The sequence below is a fragment of the Heptranchias perlo genome, chromosome 27 (assembly GCF_035084215.1).
Source record: "Heptranchias perlo isolate sHepPer1 chromosome 27, sHepPer1.hap1, whole genome shotgun sequence".
Taxonomy (NCBI): Eukaryota; Metazoa; Chordata; class Chondrichthyes; order Hexanchiformes; family Hexanchidae; genus Heptranchias; species Heptranchias perlo.
The window spans coordinates 35,260,382-35,279,570 of NC_090351.1; the positions used below are offsets into that span (position 1 = coordinate 35,260,382).

The 19,189-nt window shown below is 40.6% G+C and overlaps 1 protein-coding gene across 3 annotated transcripts in view; it reads left to right on the forward strand.

Annotated features, from left to right (window-relative positions):
• LOC137344585 (ras-related protein Rab-21-like) overlaps window positions 1–19,189 on the forward strand; it is a 49,784-nt gene continuing 30,595 nt past the window's right edge. For 2 of the 3 annotated variants that reach the window (XM_068007656.1, XM_068007657.1), the window contains exons 1-7: window positions 1–304; window positions 3,090–3,149; window positions 4,965–5,072; window positions 6,484–6,547; window positions 9,020–9,074; window positions 10,417–10,505; window positions 11,869–11,924. In XM_068007656.1, the coding sequence (XP_067863757.1) occupies window positions 173–304; window positions 3,090–3,149; window positions 4,965–5,072; window positions 6,484–6,547; window positions 9,020–9,074; window positions 10,417–10,505; window positions 11,869–11,924 (564 nt within the window). In that variant the 5' untranslated portion in view covers window positions 1–172. Of the gene's footprint in view, window positions 305–3,089; window positions 3,150–4,964; window positions 5,073–6,483; window positions 6,548–9,019; window positions 9,075–10,416; window positions 10,506–11,868; window positions 14,181–19,189 lie in introns of those variants that run through there. The other variant, XM_068007658.1, reaches the window with a different exon arrangement.

Here is a 19,189-nt window from a genome sequence, read left to right on the forward strand (position 1 = left end):
TCACCAGCTGATCGCTTGGGCAGGAGGAAGGCGCCATCTTAAAATGTTCTGTCGCAATTTGTCCGCCGCGCACCGCCACGTTGTGAATTGCAGCAACTCGAGAACACGATAAATCTCTCGCTCTGATGAGACTTCCTTCTGCAAAGCCAGTGTTTCTGTTATTATTATTATTATGGCGGCAGCCGCTGGCAAGAGCTACTGTTTCAAAGTAGTGCTGCTCGGGGAAGGCTGCGTGGGCAAAACCTCCCTGGTGCTGAGATACTGTGAGAATAAATTCAGTGATAAACATATCACCACGTTACAGGTGAGTGGGGCTAGGGAGGGGCGAGAGCTTCGCAGCCCAACCTGTGCGTTTCGCCCTGACACTGACTCGATACATTCGGCAACTGGATACAATGTCGACTCGATACATTCGGTAACTGGACACAGTGTCGACTCGATACATTGTTGCGGTTGAAAGTAACGAGTATGAAACTGATTTAAGTCGTAATTAACTTTCGAGGGGGAACCAGGACCCTGCGTTTTAAGCAACAAAAATAAACCTCACGTGTTGTTTTGGAAGGGGAAAAAGTCCTGGAGAAAAACATACAATATTCTTTTCAACCGGCCCTTTTTTTTTCAAATGGCTGAAAGCGTTTTGTTTTTGGTTAGGTCAAATATACTGAAATTATTTCCTTTTCCCCATTTTGTCAGAACTTCTGGTTCTTGTGCTTAAAATATTTTGGAGTCTTGTGTTTGTTTTACTGCAATTTTTGGGGCCATAAATGCAGACGACTTGGGCCCCGTCGTTCTGCTGTAACCATAGACTGGATCTGTACGGTATAAGACAATAGCCAAATTACACTATTAAATATTAATATAGCTGCTAGATAGAGCTCTTGGCTTTAAGATACAGGGAGGGGAATAGATAAATGGTCTGATTTTAATTCAAGCCTGTGATATGTTAAAGTCACATCATGGAGGTCCTGTGCAGAGATTATATTTCACTTAGTTTCAGCCTGTATAAACGCCCAGCAGAGTCATCGGCCCTAGCTTGCCCCCTCTGAGCTGCGGGCACCGGGTTCCCTGTCTTTGCAGGGGATCCGAGGGATCACTTACCCCTCGGTCTCAGGTCCGATTAGAAGCGCTGACAAAAAAAATCAAATCTCTTGATTTGTGCCATTTTTTTTCTAGGTGGTCGGGAAGAGGAAGGTACTTAGAATAACGCCAATTACTAGTGTAACCAAAATGGAATTAAGTTAAAGAATAATGGATATCTTGGACAAGAAATACAACGCTGTTATCTAATGTGGGTTCAGATTTAATTGCTGAACTGCTCATCTTTGCTAATGTATTTGTAACTCTTTCAAGTCTTTACTCCTGTATCTTTCCCTTTTATTTGTGACAAGCCTTCTGTTTTAAACGAGGTCTTAATTTTAGTTCTGGTTGATTACTGATTTGCCTCATCGCAAGCGAATGGTGTATTACCTTTTTTGTTATAGAGTAGTTTCATTGATGTTAGGGACTGTGGGTAAGAATGTCTGCCATTGGCGTAGTGCCTTGCATGCTCCGTAAAGAGGAAATCCTTGCTCCATGAAGTTTTGAGTTAATTATCCACAATGCGGTGAAGTTTTTGTGATTGGAATTTGCTACGGCTTGACACTTGTGTCAAGTAAACCAACCCTGTTGGAACTGTGATTTACTTTCCTATTATTACACGCCTCTAAAATTGCTGAGCGTTATGAATCAGGTATAAGGATGTACACTCAAAACCGTGCAGAATTTAGAAGGGTTACTGTAGACTTGGGCTGAATTTCGGTGCAGTACTAAGATTTGACTTGTTTGAAGACTGAGCCTTGAAATAACTCACTCCGGCACCTGTCATGTCACGCTTAAAGAACAAGTTGATGCTAGTGTGTTTCTGACTGAGGCTGAAGAGCTTTTTTGGGACTTGTTTTCCTAACTGACTTTCTAGTGTAAACATTAAGGGGTGGGCAGTGGAGGAGTTAGCACAGAATGCTTCCAGTAAATTGGTTCGTGTACTTTATTAGTTCGTTTTTGTTTTGTTTCTATCAGTTAACCTCTTCAGAAACTTCTATCTACCTTTTTTTTGGATGGAACAGTGAGCTATCCATTGTTTTTGAACAGAGTAGTTTGGTTTTGGGAAGGCTGCCCAGTAATTTGTGATTTTCTCTTTTAGTTCAGATATCAGAAGCCCAACTCGCCAATGATTCATGAGCAGTGGTAGATACCATGTCTTGTGTAAGTCAACTGGCATGGAGGAGTCAAGTGTGAGACCAGTGTAGTGCCAGTGGAAATAAAATTACACAATGAGGGTTCGAAATAGAGGATTTAACCACATACACTATTCTACTGGTTGCATAAAAAGTGGTACATGTACACAATGGTCTGAATAACTTTGACGCAAGCTTATTTGAAGAATACCAGCTCAGTCTAGCAGTGAACTAATGGATCGTGTTGCTGTGACAGTTGAAACAATGGGTAAGGGAAAGAAATAGGGAGAGATCAGTAAAATGGGACGATATAAAATCATTCCTCAAGCGGGGCAGAAAGCCAATGCAGACAAAGGCCATGTGGCTTCCAGCTGTGGTCGAATTCCTATGTATCTATGAAGTGGAGACCAAAACTTCCTTGAAAGATGTTGAGATGTGAAGGAAACTGCCCACCTGGAGAGACAGTTGAAGGAATGTAGGAAATGGCATGATTGTGTGAGGGGGGGGAAATAAGAGATGTGTTATCCTTAACATAGTGAGTCCTGGCTTCATGCTGTGTATGATTCTGCTCCCTGATGCTGTCTATAGCTGGATATTCCATATGTTTTTGTTAAATGCTAAGGGACATGGACAATTAAAAAATAATGAATGGATTTCCTCAGTTTAAAAGAAATTGGGAGCGAGCTTCATAGAACAAAAAATAGAGTTTTTAATTGCCCATTATCAGCTGGCCATTTAAATAAAAATTCTTAAAACACATGAAGTAACTATGATTGGGCTTTTCAATGGAAAAGAGCCCAGATATAAGCGCTCTGGTATTTGCAGGATCAGTCGAACTGCAGTGTCTCCACTATTTAAATACTTTCTCATTTTTAGGCCTCTTTCTTGACTAAGAAATTGAATATCAGTGGAAAGCGTGTGAATCTTGCGATATGGGTGAGTAACTGATCCACTGTGAGATCTCTTTGTTTGTCATTATTGACTGCTATGTTCTTTTGGGACGGTACATTAGGATGCTTATAACAAGTGCTGTCACGGTCCTGTGTTCTACAACGCTGTATATACTCTACCTTTTTATCAATTTGTTGAAGTGACACAGCTCACTGAAGCACCAACATCCCTGTACCCTGCCATTGTTATGGTACTGTTTCAATATCTTCTCCTCCCTCACCTGCCCACCCATTTTGGTGACAAGCTGGTTAAGGTCATGGATTACTAATCCATTGGGTAGTGCAGGCACAGATTTGAATCCCATTCTTGGCAATAGGGCAGTACTTGATGTTACTTTGGTGCAGTGTATCCCTTTTTGGGCAAAATCTGCTTTGTTAACCTTTTTCAGTTGTGTGCTCATTTGAGGGATACTCATTAACTAACTATCTTTTTAAAATAATCTTATCTTTTTGACAACCCCCTTAAACAAATGAATTTTCAATTGCCAGTGTAGTAGGAGGATAGAACGGAGTGGGAGCAATTGGTTGCACCATTCTGATATCTTCACCAGAAGCAGAATAGTGATCAGTGAATGAGACGTCTGGGTCTTAGTCCAGATACAAAATGTGATGCTGCTTTGTTCAGTTTACCCACTTGTTCTGTTTGCGCAGCATAATTGAGGAGCAGGACTATCCAAAAACAAGTTCTACTGAAAGACTGTCTAGTGCAATAATCACACTCCTTTGACGTGGTTCTGAGGAGTCGTGCATTGTGAAATATGCTATAGTGCTTGACGCAGAACTGAACAGGGTTAAAAATGAAGTAAGAGAACTTTCATTTATATAGCACCTTTCACCGTCTCAGGATTTCTCAGTGCTTTACAGCTAAATGACTACACTTCAAAAGTACCTGTTGCAATGTAGGAAATGCGACAGCCAATTTGCACACAGCAAGGTCCCACAAACAGCAATGTGATAATGACCAGATAATCTATTTTTAGGTGTTGGTTGAGGGATAAATATTCTGCCCAGGACACCGGGGAGAACTGCCCTGCTCTTCAAAATAGTGCCATGGGATCTTTTACGTCCACCTGAGAGGGAGGTCTTGGTTTAACATCTCATCCGAAGGACGGCACTTCTGACAATGCAGAACTCCCTCAGCGCTGCACTGAAGCATCAGCCTGGATTTTGTGCTCTAGTCCATACATTGTGTGCTGCAGTCTTATGAACTGAGTCATGGTTGGGTATAACTAAGGATAGTATTATAGTAGTGGTTGGGGTGTCATTAGTCATAGTATGCAAACATGGTGCTCTTTCACTGCCACTTTTTTATAGTGAATTTCTGCTTCACTGTTGTCTGAATGGTAAATTCTTTTTAAGTAGTGCCACCAGCTGCCCTTCAGTTAAACCCTTAGACCATTCATCAGAAATGGTAATAATGGCTTGCTATAACCTAGTGAATATTTTGCATCTTGTGGAAGAAGAAAAAAAAAGGAGGAATCTGTAGACTATTTTAAAACTATTTTTAAAATATGTGGTGCTGAAGCAGGGATGGTTTATGAAAACAATTCTATCCATACTAAAATGCTACAAAAAATATACCTGACCAGCAACAGACATACTTTGTGAGTACCAGAGTGATGGACTATTTTAAATCTTGAATAGGAATTTTACAAGAAAATGTACCTCTTTTTTTCCTAAAAGAAAAGCACTTAAAGTCTGTTTTACAGGAAGATATCTGACTTCCTTGGAATGATTTGGCAGGTGGGGGAAATAGCGACAAGAACATTGGTTAATACCCCAGTTCTCTCCTCCTGTACAGGACACAGCCGGTCAAGAGCGGTTTCATGCTTTGGGCCCCATTTACTACAGAGATTCAAATGGTGCCATATTAGTATATGACATTACTGATGAAGACTCATTTCAGAAGGTGAGCTGCTTGACTTCTTGTAAGATCTGTTTTTTAACCAGTAGTGTCAATTTGTGAGGTAAATACAAATTGAAAATCCTCAACCATTGTTGTACCACCTGTTTGCTCTTTAAGTGAACACTTGCTCCTCAGTTGACACAATTTACTATCAATTCACTCAACCTCTATATACTGCGGTGCTTTGTTTCTACAAATTACTAACCGCACTCTCCCCAAACCTTTTTGAAGGTAACTGTATAGAGTACTTTATGACTTGGAAAATGAAATAAACATTGCAGCAATTTCAATTTACGTTGTGATCCCTGCGGTAGCGGAAATCTGGAACTCTTCGCCCAAAAGTCTGTGGATGTTGGGTCAACTGAATTTTCAAAACTTGAGATCTATAGATATCAAGGGATATGGAGCAAAGACTGGTAAATGGAGTTGAGGTACAGATCTACCATTATCTAATTGAATGGTGGAACAGGCTTGAGGGGCTGAATGGCCTACTCCTGTTCTTATGTACAATGAATTACTTTGTGCAGTGATTGTTGCAAAAGCAAATATAACAGCCAGTAAGATCCCACACACAGCAATGAGAAGAATTGCCAGTTAATCTGTTTATGGTAGTTAAGGGACATGTCTGTGTCCCTGGGACAATTCACTGCTCTTAACGCCCACCTGAAGCACAGGAATAAGCACCTCAGACAGTGCAGTATTGGCTTAGGTTAGCTCTTCAAGTCCTGAAGTGGGCCTACAATCTTCTGACATGGAGGCAAGTGCACTACTAACTAAGTCAAGTTCAGTTGGATGATATGTAAGCAAATTAATACATCACTGCACTCAAAATGCTTTATTTTGTTAAGCATTTTCATGATTTGCAATATAAATAAAAGAATTTTAATTCAAATTAATACAGGCAGCAACTGAGAAGGGACTTGCTAATACACCAGACTTTCAATTGGAATATTAGCAGACTTGCTATTCAGAGACTAGAGGTCTTCAAGATTATGAAGTGGTTTGACAGGGTAGATGTAGAGAAAATGTTTCCACTTGTGGGGGAGACCAAAACTAGTGGTCATAAATATAAGATAGTCACTAATAAATCTAATAAGGAATTCAGGAGAAACTTCTTTACCCAGTGGGTGGTTAGAATGTAGAACTTGCTACTACATGGAGTAGTTGAGGCAAATTACATGGATGCATTTAAGGGGCGCTAGATAAGTACATGAAGGGGGAGAAAGAAAGGAATAGAAGGATAGGGTGGGAGGAGGTTTGTGTGGACCAGTTGGGCCGAATTGCCTATTTGTGTTGTAAATTCTATGTAACTGATCTCAACTGCTTCCTGCCCCTCTCTTTAATCTGGCTGGATTGTAGCTTGTGTTGGTGGCACCAGATCTTAAGGTGAATTAAATGTCTTTAAACCTTGCAGGTGAAGAACTGGGTGAAAGAGCTGCGGAAGATGCTTGGCAGTGAAATCTGTCTATGTATCGTAGGTATGTGACCTCAACGTTGTAGTTCTCCTGTATTGCCTTAAGAACCCCAAACTCTCTTGTATATTGCCATGCCTGTAGCCTTATTCCTGTACCAGTAGGTGGACATTGATTCATCATCTTCCTCTTTCCTCCTCCCCCACCTCCCATTCCTCTAATATTGTTGTAAAAGCATTTTTTTATTGGAATGTGGGCGTCGCTGGAATGGCCGCATTTTTTGCGAATCCCTAGTTGTCCTGAGACGGTGGTGTTGGGCCTTCTCCTTGAACCGCTGCAGTCCTTGTGATAGTGGTCAAAATCCTGGCATTCCCTACCTAATGACTATGAAGGAATAGTGATACATGTCAGGATGGCATGTGACTTGGAGGGGAACTTACAGATGGTGGTCCCATAATATCAATGGAACGAAAATCAGGGCAGGGGATCTGCTCCACCATTATATCATAGAATCATCGAAGTTACAACATGGAAACAGGCCCTTCAGCCCAACATGTCCATGTCGCCCAGTTTATACCACTAAGCTAGTCCCAGTTGCCTGCATTTGGCCCATATCCCTCTATACCCATCTTACCCATGTAACTGTCCAAATGCTTTTTAAAAGACAAAATTGTACCTGCCTCGACTACTGCCTCTGGCAGCTCGTTCCAGACACTCACCACCCTTTGAGTGAAAAAATTGCCCCTCTGGACCCTTTTTTCTTTTTTTCTTTTTCCTGTCTGTACATTGAACCAGTGTCCCACTGCAGCCCAGACTGACCCCACACTGGAAACTTCCGGTCTGTACATTGACCCAGAGTCACACTGCAGCCCAGACTGAGCCCCACCCCAGGCGGTGAAGTTTAAAATTACCCCCTTTCTGTCCATAAACTTTGCTTCCTAGTGTCACGATATTGGATCACTTTTCTGTCGATGGGTACCATTTTGTAAATTGCTATGTTAACATTTCATACTCAATTTTGCTATGTCAACTGTCACAATGCACTTGCAGCCTCTGTCCAATACATGGCTGTTTGGAGAGCACTTCTAAAGTCTCTCCCAACTCTGTTACCATTGTGTATATTTCAAAATAATCACCAACTGGTCTGATGATGCCACAAGCAATTTTCTCTTTCCTTTATAAGAAGGAAGAGGTGGACTGGCAGAGCCTATAAGATTTCACTAAAGTTGGCCCTCACAGTAAATATCTATTTAATATCCTTTTGTGTGTGTGATAAACTGCTCAAATTGGAGTGCGGAATGTGTAAGCTGCTGTCCCGATTCTGGATGTTAAATGGACGCGTTTGGTGATCGCAGCGTGCTTGCATATGATGTGATGTGATGTTGTGCATCGATAGTTGATAACTGACCCAAATAAAACCAACTTAGTGCTCCTGTGCATTGTGTAACTTAAATGGTGAGAGGGAGCTAGCACTTGTATAGGAAAGTGTTCAAACAGCAGTGTTCATATGGGGGTCAGATCAGTCATGCAAATGCAGTTTTGTCCAGTGCGTAATGCGTCCCTTTTTTGCTTTTGTAAAATGATTGCCAAATAAAATCAGCATTGCCCCGTTAAGTAGTTTCAGCAGGGAGGTGTGGCCTGCTCATTGACTAAAGCTAACATCAGACCAGAATTATGGTGTCTCATAAACTGGAAACTAATTCCTTTCCCAGGACTTTCATACCTGTACGACTCTTCTCCCTCAATCTTTGTTCCTTCTACAATCTTCAGGTTTTTAAAAATCCACGGTTAACATCCTTTAATCACTACCTGCTGCATTGACCTGCTTTTGAATTCAGCCTTTGAGATCTCGCTCTATGGACCGCTATACAAAACCCTGGTTAGGCCGCACCTGGAGTACTGAGAGCAGTTCTGGGCACCGCACCTTCGGAAGGACATATTGGCCTTGGAGGGAGTGCAGCGTAGGTTTACTAGAATGATACCCAGACTTCAAGGGTTAAGTTACGAGGAGAGATTACACAAATCGGGGTTGTATTCTCTGGAGTTTTGAAGGTTAAGGGGTGATCTGATTGAAGTTTATAAGATATTAAGGGGAACAGATAGGGTGGATAGAAACTATTTCCGCTGGTTGGGGATTTTAGGAGTAGGGGGTACAGTCTAAAAATTAGAGCCAGACCTTTCAGGAGCGAGATTAGAAAACATTTCTACACACACAGGGTTGTAGAAGTTTGGAACTCTCTTCCGCAAACGGCAATTGATACTAGCTCAATTGCTACATTTAAATCTGAGATAGATAGCTTTTTGGCAACCAAAGGTATTAAGGTATATGGAGTTAGATCACAGTTCAGCCATGATCTTATCAAATGGCAGAGCAGGCACGAGGGGCTGAATGGCCTACTCCTGTTCCTATGACTTTGGATTCTCAAGGTTTTTTTTTTAAAAAAAGTTTTCAACTAGGTTACAATTTTGTTGCCTTTTCTGATGGTGACTGAAATCTGGAGGCTACCTTTTTAAAAATTGTTTTTGTTGAATTTTCAGGAAATAAAACTGACCTGGAGAAGGACCGGACTGTGTCTGTTGAAGAAGCAGAGGCGTATGTATCAGGCACTGAATGGAACCTTTGGGGAAAACTGGAGCTGGATTTTACAGTCTCCTGATGTCTGCTAAGGATCTGCTGAGGAGTGTGTATGGGACACAGCTTTGATATGTGGAGTTAGTCTTTAAACAGTTTACAATAAATCCATCAAGTGATACTTTTAAAGAGTCACTCAGTGGTTTAGTGGACAAATACAGCACCCAGTATGATAAGCCATTCAAAATGGTACTAAATGTGTCTATTTACCATTGAGAATCAATCCCTAGTCTGGAGATCTTGGTGCCAGTGCTAGTAGGAGGTGGTATAATTGGCCAAAAGTCCTTTTTTACACACACACACACATCCTAATTCTGACTGTTGTCCAGCAGGAAAGTACATTTGTATGGATATTGGGTGAGGGAAGGATGAGATTCACCTTTGCACCCTTGCAGCCACACTATTTAATTTAACCTTTTGGGGAAAGGGACTTATCTCAGGACCTCGGTGGTATGGTTCTGTTATGATATTTTTGTGCTTCTGTTTATAATGTACGACCGTGCCACTATGGAAATATGTACAATCACTTGCTTCACCAAACAAGAATGTTTATTGCTAAGTACTGACTGCTGTGAATCGTTTTTCCCCCCCCTTGTTTGATGAGGGAAGTGACTGTGCTCTACGTGTTTCTATGGAGAGGACATTGTGTTCTAATTACAGGATTGGTTTGTTCTTGTTAGAAATGTTTTGAAGAATGTTGAGTCTAAAGCCTTCAAACCCCACACTGTAGCTCAATTAGCCTTTACAGTGAGAGAAAGAAGTGCATCATTATATCCCTCCTTCATTTGTTTTAATTTTAACATGGTTTTAGATCTGTGGGACAAGCACTTTGTGCTGAGTTATCAAGTCACTCCCATCATGAGACTTGAATCATCTCATTGCTCATTTAATGTACCTCCCTAAGCAAATGCTGTTGACAAGCCAACACAAGTTTATTCCGAACATTGTGTTCCAATGATTCTTTTTAAAGTAACACTGATGTTTTATTCCCCCTGTGCCCTTCCAAGTCTCTGTTGCGTGCCTTGCCTAGTGGAGAGGACCCACTTCCAGGGTTCTGCCAGTGCCTAACAAATGGTTACAAAGATGGCAGATGGTGAATGCCCCTTTTTCCTCTGTCACCTTCATGTGATTGCCTGGCTGAAGATATTTGTCATGTGGATGAGTTGTGGGTGCAAATCTACTGTACTGCTCCTGTGACCCCCCCCCCCCCCCCCCCCGAGATTGACATCTTTATTTAGACTTTGACCGATGTTAAATCCCTTTTTGTCTTTATTAAAATTGTTTTAATAATTCCTCCCAACAGGTATGCGGAGTCTGTAGGAGCAAAGCACTTCCACACCTCTGCCAAAGTGAACAAAGGCATTGAGGAACTGTTTCTTGATATCTGTAAAAGTGAGTGAATTTTCTCCAACCCTGACTAGCTCTCGGCTGCAATGTGCTTCATCCAATTCTGCCTGTTCAACTTCTTTTTAAGATGCTCCTATCTCTTTGACCAAGCTTTTGGTCACCTGTCCTAACATCCCCTTATGTGGCTCGGTGTCAAATTTTGTTTGATCGCTCCTGTGAAGCACCTTGGGACGTTTTACTATGTTAACGGTGCTATATAAATACAAGTTGTGCGTACGCTATTTAGTAGATGCTAGATCACATTATGAAGTCCCAACCTTGCCTGTCACAGACATTCCATTCTGGAAGTATACTTGTATCCTGAGGCGGTTGCCAGACTCTGTGCTTGCTAGCCTTATCTACTTCCCTTTGTCGCAATCATTCTAACTCCTTGCTTACTGTGGTCTTCCCTTCCTCCTATAATCTATAGGCTTTTAGAATCCAAGCTTGGGAGTCACCTGAAAATTACTTGATTTACCTTGTCTTATTTTTAATCTTATTTGGCGCTCAGCCCTTCTCCACAGTTAAGGAAAAACATGAGAATTTTATTTTCCCTAATTATGAAAAATGCTTACAATTACACAAGCCAACTTGGTGCTAGAAGCTTTGACCAAAGCTTTTTACTTTCCCTTTTCTAGATGACTGTGACCAGACTCTCATCTATCTTGTTCGTTGTCTCATTTGATTATTACAAAATTTGGACTATTAAGTTGCACCCTACTTCAATTTTTTAAAAGTTTATTCTTCCCTTGGTTCTGATCTTGAAATGTTGCTCTTTCCTTCCAGAGATGTCCCATTTCCTCAGTAAGGGAATGAGAAGGTGACTTCCTGTTTCTTTGCCAATGCTGCTGGTTAATTGACCATTAGTGGGAAGGGAATTTGTGCTGCAGTGTCAAACATTGGAGCTGTGGTGTCTTTCAGATCAAGGTTGCAGCTGTCCCAAAGACACAGCCTGCCTGAAAAACATCCAATGCAGCAATGCTATTTTAGGATGAAATGTTAAACTGAGGCCCTGTTTGCCCTCTCTGGTGGATGTAAAAGATCCCATGGCACTCTTTCAAAGAAGAGCAGGGGAGTTCTCCCCTGAGTCCTGGCCAATAGTTATCTCAACCAACAGCTAAAAATAGATAGTCTTATCACATTGTTTGTGGGACCTTGCTGTGTGCAAATTGGCTGCCGCGTTTCCTACATTATAAGTGACTACACTTCCAAAGCACTTTACAGCCATTTTAAGTACTTTTGCACGTCCTGATGTTATGAAAGGCACTGTATTAAATTTAAATTTTTTTTCCTTTATGGGTGGGGGAGACCAGGGGTAAATGATGTGGTCAGGACTTTTGAGTTCCTAAAACGTTTGTTTCTTTTTCAGAGATGCTTGAAGTTTCCCAGGCAGAGGAAGCAGCAAGAGAGAACGATCCCAATCGGGTAAGCAGCACACGGCGGGGCATACAGATCATTGACGATGAACCACAGCCGCTAAGCAGCGGAGGCTGCTGCTCTGCTTCTTAAACTGAAGCCCTGCACAGCCCGCTGCTATGCAGAGAATGAGACTGCAGTAACCGCAGGCCGTGACGGGACTTCCATTAGCACACGCAAAAGCTGCGGGATTAATGGACTGGAGGTGCCATTTGTGGTGTCGCAGGCCTCTACGTTGAGCTGATGGAAAATGAAGATCTTCTGCTATTTCTGGCTGAAAGTTGTATTTATTTATATATTAAAAAAAAATAGGAAAATAAATCTTGAAAAATGGCTTTTGCAGGACTTTCGAAGCAAAAAAGCCACTGCTCTTGTGGGGACTGGATCGAGTGATGAAAGCAAAATGAGACAAAAATGGCCGCACAAGGCAGGATTTAGTTTTGAAAGGATGGTCACGTACCTAGGATGTAACTCAAAAGTAAAGACAATATCCTGCCTGTTGTATGCCATCATTTAATATCCAACAGTTAGGAGCCTAACCTCAATATAATCCTTTGTGACTGCTTATCCACAGCAGGTGGGTGCAGATGACACTACAGACATTCTTGGTGACGTGGGGCCCCGGGGAAAGGTATAGCATGTGGTGCTTCTCAATGCAAGGGATAACCATGCTTTTGAAGCACGTTTTTATACACCCTCCACCCCAGCACAAGCTAGTGAGGCAAGGAGCCTAGTGCAATGCACACTTTTTTTTGTAATTGATTGGTAGGTGCGTCTTTCTAGATTACTTGTGGCAAGTCGCCTATGCTCTTCCATTTCAGATCTTCCTTTTTTGTTGCACCAGTGTCACTTTACTTGCACATTATATTTGCCAAGATGGCTTGAGTTGGTGCCAGTTACAGTTGAATGTTATGCTCGTGTTGCAATGTCTTGCGCTGTGCTTTTAAAGGAGTTACACACCATCAGACCTTATCTGATCAGTGTTATAAAAGTTCTATTTTGACTCTCCTCTCCACGTTCTACAATGTGGACTCCCAAGTAGCTGGCCTGTTCCAGTATGCATTTGACATAACCCATGTGTCCATTTAAAGTGAACACAACTCTTTATAAAAGGTGCTTGCAAAATGGAATCATGTTACTTGAAAGTAGTATGACTACACATTGCTGTGAGTCTTGTTGCTTAAAGGCATTGGTATATATCTTGAGGCATACAGCTCCCTAGCTTACAAAATTAATAAACATCCCTTGGCAGGCAGTAACCAGGGTGGAGTAAGTGCTGTATTGACGCTAAGTGTACTGGAGCTTTCACACATCTGTTGGGAGCATTGAGTGTATTTACTAACCTAGTATCTAGTTTTCTGAAGGAGACCTGCCCTCTGCCCTGATGATTATAGGTTTAAAAACCCTTTTGACTTGATTTTTATTTAAAGAAACTGAGGCTGAGAATCTAATTTCAAATACAGGCTTTTTGACTGAGATGAAATAGTCACTGCAAGTTAACGGTATGTCTAAATTTCCTCTGCATTTCTTGTCAGTGTTTTAAAAAAAAAATTACTAGTTTTAAGTTCAATTCAGCTATCAAGTTATATTAGTGCAGACTTGTCTATAACTCAGTGGTATGCAGAATGTGTCTTTCACATGATGCACTCTAGTAAACATTTCTGGCATTCATGATCGGATAATGTTTTGCTGGTTGTCATGATTGTTCCTGAGGATTAGACGTGACTTCTCTCTCTTGCTCACTTAGTCTGTTATTAATTCAGTCATTTAATTTAACATATCATATTCAGATTTTAGCACTGAATTCCCACTTTGCTGTTTGTTGTAAATTCACAATATTGGATAACATAATTATTAGCACAAAATGTGACAAAATAGCTGGGAGTCCTCACAGGCTGGCTGTTCCCCAAGACCGAACAATTTATCGAACTTACTGTGGCCTTTTTTCCATGCAAATGCACTTTTTTTAATGTAGATTTTTTTTTAATTGCCCTTCTTATCCTTCTCCATTTTCATGCCACTTGTAGTGCCAAGCCACATTCTAATTCCAGCTGAATAGAGGATATTGTCTTGCTAGTATGGTGCTGTGGTCCTCCCATTAAATTTATCAATGCAAAAACATGCCTCTCACTGGAACTTTGATACTTTTGTCATTTTTCTCACTGATATTGTATGTTCTGCTAATTAACAAGTCTTTCCCCTCAATTATAGCAGTGAGAGTAATCATGATTTTGGTACAAGTAAAAGTGCATCTGATACACAGTATATATTGTATGTGATTTTCTTGCTATATTTTCCCTACATGTGCAAGTACAAGATTCTGTGCCAAGCAATGAGGGGCTTAAATTCAAGGTTTAACATGTCTTTCAAGTTTGACTTCACAAAATCCTGGTGGTGGGTCAAAGGTTGGTTTGCTCCTATTGGGGAATAATGGAGCTCTAACTTGCTGTTTTCTTTCTCCTGAGCCAGTGTTATCTCATGATCTATCAGTGCCCTTTCCCCTCAAACCTAGTATAGGCTTCACATTTGACAAGTTCACTTTCTTTAACCTTGCCAAGTTGGCTGTTCAAGCAAGTGGTAGATCACAGTATATTGCTTGGCAGTAACCTCCTCCTTTGTACCCATGGACTAAACTGAAATAGGTCAATTCACTGATGTACTGTTTGTAACTGAGTTCAGTGATGTACAAACCTTTTTTATAGTGTGCTCAATGGGAGATGACTCAGTTTGAGGTGAATTGTATTCTATGCCTAGTCCTTCATGTACAGGTGAAATGAGTGGTTAAAGATAAAATACTTTTTAATGTGCCAGTAAGCTTTGTAATGAGTGAACAAAAGGTTGGTAAAATTGGCACTGAAGACTTGTCAGCTGTAGTGATGATGCTAAACGGGCTAACTTGTCTAATGTAAATACTATCAAAACACTTGGAAATAGTAATTCTGTTTTAATGCCATTTTTATAGGCCTGCATTGAAGTGAAAATAACATATCTTACCCCTTTCATCAAGCTTATGGATGTAACCAGCAACTTGTAGATATTGGGATAACATTTTGGTAATGGGGGTACTCTAGTGTCACAGATGGATTGTATGTAGGAACATTGCTCATGAAGTTTGTGCCAGAATGGATAGTTGATTGAGACACTTATGGCACTTGTGTTTAATTTATTAAAATATTGTTATGCAGACACCAGTTCTTCAATATTCTTTAGACTTGATATGAAAGATAATGACCAGCTTAGTCCCCTGCAATTTATGAAGTTCTTGTATGCCTGATTTGTGTGACCTCTGGAAAATGAGGCATCATGTTATTGCTGGCTCTCTACTGGTAAGACTAGGTTGGGTGCTCCCTGAAAATTTCTACATGTGAATTGCTAGCTTACTATAAGGTGATTCCAAAAGTAGTCTGATGGTTTTCTTCCTCTTCTCCCTTCCCAATGTTTTGTGTCTGGAGTTTTACAGGAATCCCTGTCCAGCTTTGGTGAGCAGAGCTTTTAATTTACAACACTGATTTGTCCAAATACCCAGCTCTGCTGCAAAGCCAGTTATCTGCCTGCCTTCAGCTTTTGAAAGTTGAAATGCTATTAAGGATGTGTTCTGACCAGCAAAGATGTGAGGATCAAAACTTGTTTTCCTCACTTTCTGTGGCTGATTCTATCTATATTTGGCATTCCATGCTGAATAGCAATGGTCATGACAGTGTGGAGCACCCATGAGTTGGTCACCAACTTCTGCTCTCTGTTCAGGAATGTCTTTCTAGATAAAAGCTCCATTACTTGTGATAGTTTTATCTGACTTCCCATCCTGCATTAACTTCCTAGTTATTAACTCATTTCCTGGTTTTTGAACAATGCATATAGTTCCTGTCATGTTTTGTCTCACTTTTGGATCAACTTTTTCTTGGGGGCACCAGTTGATCTTAATGCTTTTAATTAATTTCACCAGAATGGGGACTGAACCCTATTAAGATTAAAAGGAATTCTCAACATGGCAGGAGGGGGAAGAGCAAACCCCTAAACTACTTTCTCTTCTCTCTTTTTCCACCCTTTCCCTCCCTCATCCCCATCTTAACTAGAGTACAGGTTCAGTAGTGTGAGGAGCAAGCTCCTGTATATCCTGAATAATGGTTAATGCTACAGTTAATGTGAAACTTATTTAACAACTATTCATGTGGAAATTTTGCTTTTTCATTGTTTTTAGTTTTAGTATAAAAAAATCTTGTATAGTGATGCATATTATATGAACAATATGCAGAAAAAGGACAATTTGGTGACTGGAAATAACAGGCTCCAACTGTTTATTGTAAGTACCCACACAGGCAATCTACCCCTTCTGGACCTAGTTCAGAGACAGGGGTGCAAGAAAGAAAATTTGTCTTGAGTGGAAGGACATGGCTAGGAATAGCAATAGGGAGGGAAATTAGTTGGTCTAAAGTTGCTAACATTAGTACTATCAGCAAGTATAATCTAGAGCCACAGATGTTGCAATGGTCTAATTCAAACAAGCTAATGAAAATCCTGTAGGATGTTTATAGGGCATACTTTAAAAAAAAAAGTGGGGTGGGGAGGGTCTTGGCCTCATTGAGGATGGTGCCCAGCAATGTTGAACTCCTTACCAACTCCGCCTCGCCTAGTAACGGTCCATGTTCACTTTTTTCCCGATTTATATAGTCTTCTCTATGCACCGCTGGAGTCTGTTAGGCTGATTACATGGTAGGAAACACCATGTAATGTCAGGGTCAAGTGCTGATCACCTGTGATACTCCCTGCTCCTACAGCCCAGAGGCCCCAACAAGGAAGCAGCAGTTTGTTTATATTGCTGGGTGGTATGTGGAGGAAGGCTTATATTTTATGTATGACCAAGACTGTACACTGTGGGTTAATTGTTTTGATTCAGCACCCTCCACAGACTGTCAAAGTCTACTCTAATAAGCATGTAGCTGGGACTTGAGGAAAAGGAACAAAGCAGTTGAGTCATGATTCAATCCTCTAAACTAGGGTTCCTTAGCCAGTGGGATCACATGATAGTGTGTTTATAAAAGCCAGAGGTCTTCCCCCTGCATTAGTATGTATGGTTCAGTATTTCACCAAATGGCATCCTTACTCAACCATTGGTAGAACTATCCAATCACTTCTAACTAAGTGGATTAATATGCAGGAATACTGCTATGTAGAAAAGTTTTTTTTTGTCAAACCCAGTGGTAACTCAGCTTTAAACAGCACAGCAGCTATTCATGCAAACTGGGCCAAAACTAATAATGAAAAAGAAAAAAACAATTTTTTCAACTTTTCTCACTGACAAAGTTGATTTTATTCTTTAAAAATCCTATGAAAATATTTAACATTTATTTAACTCACGCAATAGGGCAGATGTGCTTATATTAACAGATGTAAGTGTCTCCAGCCACAATGACGAGAGTTTGCAAGCCCATTAGCAGTCCAGGAATAATAGGCTAACAGTGTGAATGCCACACTGATGACCTCATGCCCAAGTGAGCAGTGGTGCATTACTATAGTATCCTAGTGTGTGCTACTTCCTGGTGTTTCAATGGGAATTTTTAAAAAATCAACTCTCCAAAGCTTTCACACAGCATAGAAAAGTTACTAACAGTGCAAATTATAAATTGCTGGCCTAAAAATCCAGTATCGGCTACTGCAGAAAACAAACCTGAAAATCCCATCCCTCTGTTAAACTAGGTCAACCCCCCACCAGCTAGATTACCAAGATGTAAAGGAGTCTTTCTAAAATGGTACAGTTTTATTAGCTGAACCACGTACACAGTACTTTTCTATAGCTAAATTCATAGATTCATGCTTACAAACCAAACGCAGTATATAAAAATTATAAATCTGTAACCTATATACAAAAACAAGTTGCACTCATTTCAATGCACTGGTTGAATATTTATACTCTGCATGACCTTATAATATCTGCAACAATTAAAATGTTTTACCTGATATTCAAAGCCCTTAAGACTGAGTTTCAGTGTTACTCAGTCACTGTAAAGTTAACTGATGTAAAAAGGCAATATCTGGCTAACTGGTTCTTCTGGTGCAGGTTTGGAAGGCATTGCATTAGGAATCAGGAAATACTGAGTTTGTTTTCTGGTGATTTTTTTTTAAAATACAAAAAAAACATCAAGCTGAGCACTCAAAGGTCTTTCCATTCTGTTGCCCTCAAGTACTTCCTGGTAAAGCTCCTTAAGCTCTGCTCTATCAATGTGCCTTAATCCCAAATGTTGAAGTGGGGGGGGGGGGAAGCTTCTGGCAGAATCCCTGACTAAACTGTATAAATGGCTAAAAACACCTATTCGCACTGTTTCTGTGGGGATTCCGCTGGCAGGAGAACCCTGTGGAACCTCAGCTGTGCTATTTTCATTCCCACATCAATGATCCTTTGTGTTACCCAAGTAGTGGCAAATTATAGGCTCGAGAATGCCTAAATTCATTTAATTTAGGATCCTTTTAGCCACAAGAGACTTTCACCCCACCAGTACAGGTTGGATCTGAAATCTGGTCCATGGCTGAAAGGGTATTTTCTCAGGCACTGCACCACTGCTGTTCTTATAGACAGAAGAAAACACTTTTTCCTGTCTAGGTTGGATTTGAAACCAGGTCCTAATACAGTACACTCCCTCCCTCCCAAGAAAATACTGCACTTCCAACCCATGCACAAAGCCAGGATCAAGTGCTACATGAAGACTGCCAAGTGTTTCTCTTGGAATGCTTAACAGCCATCGTAGAGGGCAACTCTTTTTGCTCCCTTTTATCTGAGCTGGATTCTGATCCATGTAAATATGTGAATGGATATTACTCTAACAGACTGGTACCATATTCAGTTGCTCCAGCATGCAGTTGGACTGCTTTTTGAACCCAATTCCCAGAAGCAAAAGTCAAGTGTTTCAACACACCAGAAAAGCCCCAGAGAAAATTAAATTTCATTTTTCTCTTTGCTGGATTTGAATATAGGTCCCAGGTGAAAAAGGACATTATTCTTAAAGCAAAAGTGTAAGCCAAATATTGCTTTCTAATGAGACAGTATCCCTTTTTGTTTTAAAAAAGTCATAAATACAGGGATGTTACTGGCATATGCCAAAAATAGTAAAATAAATCCAACTCTGCAATGGTAAAGGTATAGCCCTGCTAGAGGAAATGGTACTTTACAGTTAGATATCACTTGCAAGCTAGTGCTACAGCAGTTTAAATTTAGGAATAAGACTGACATGCAACCTTTTTCTAGTCTGCCTTTAAAGGAAAAAAATGCTGAAAATAACTAC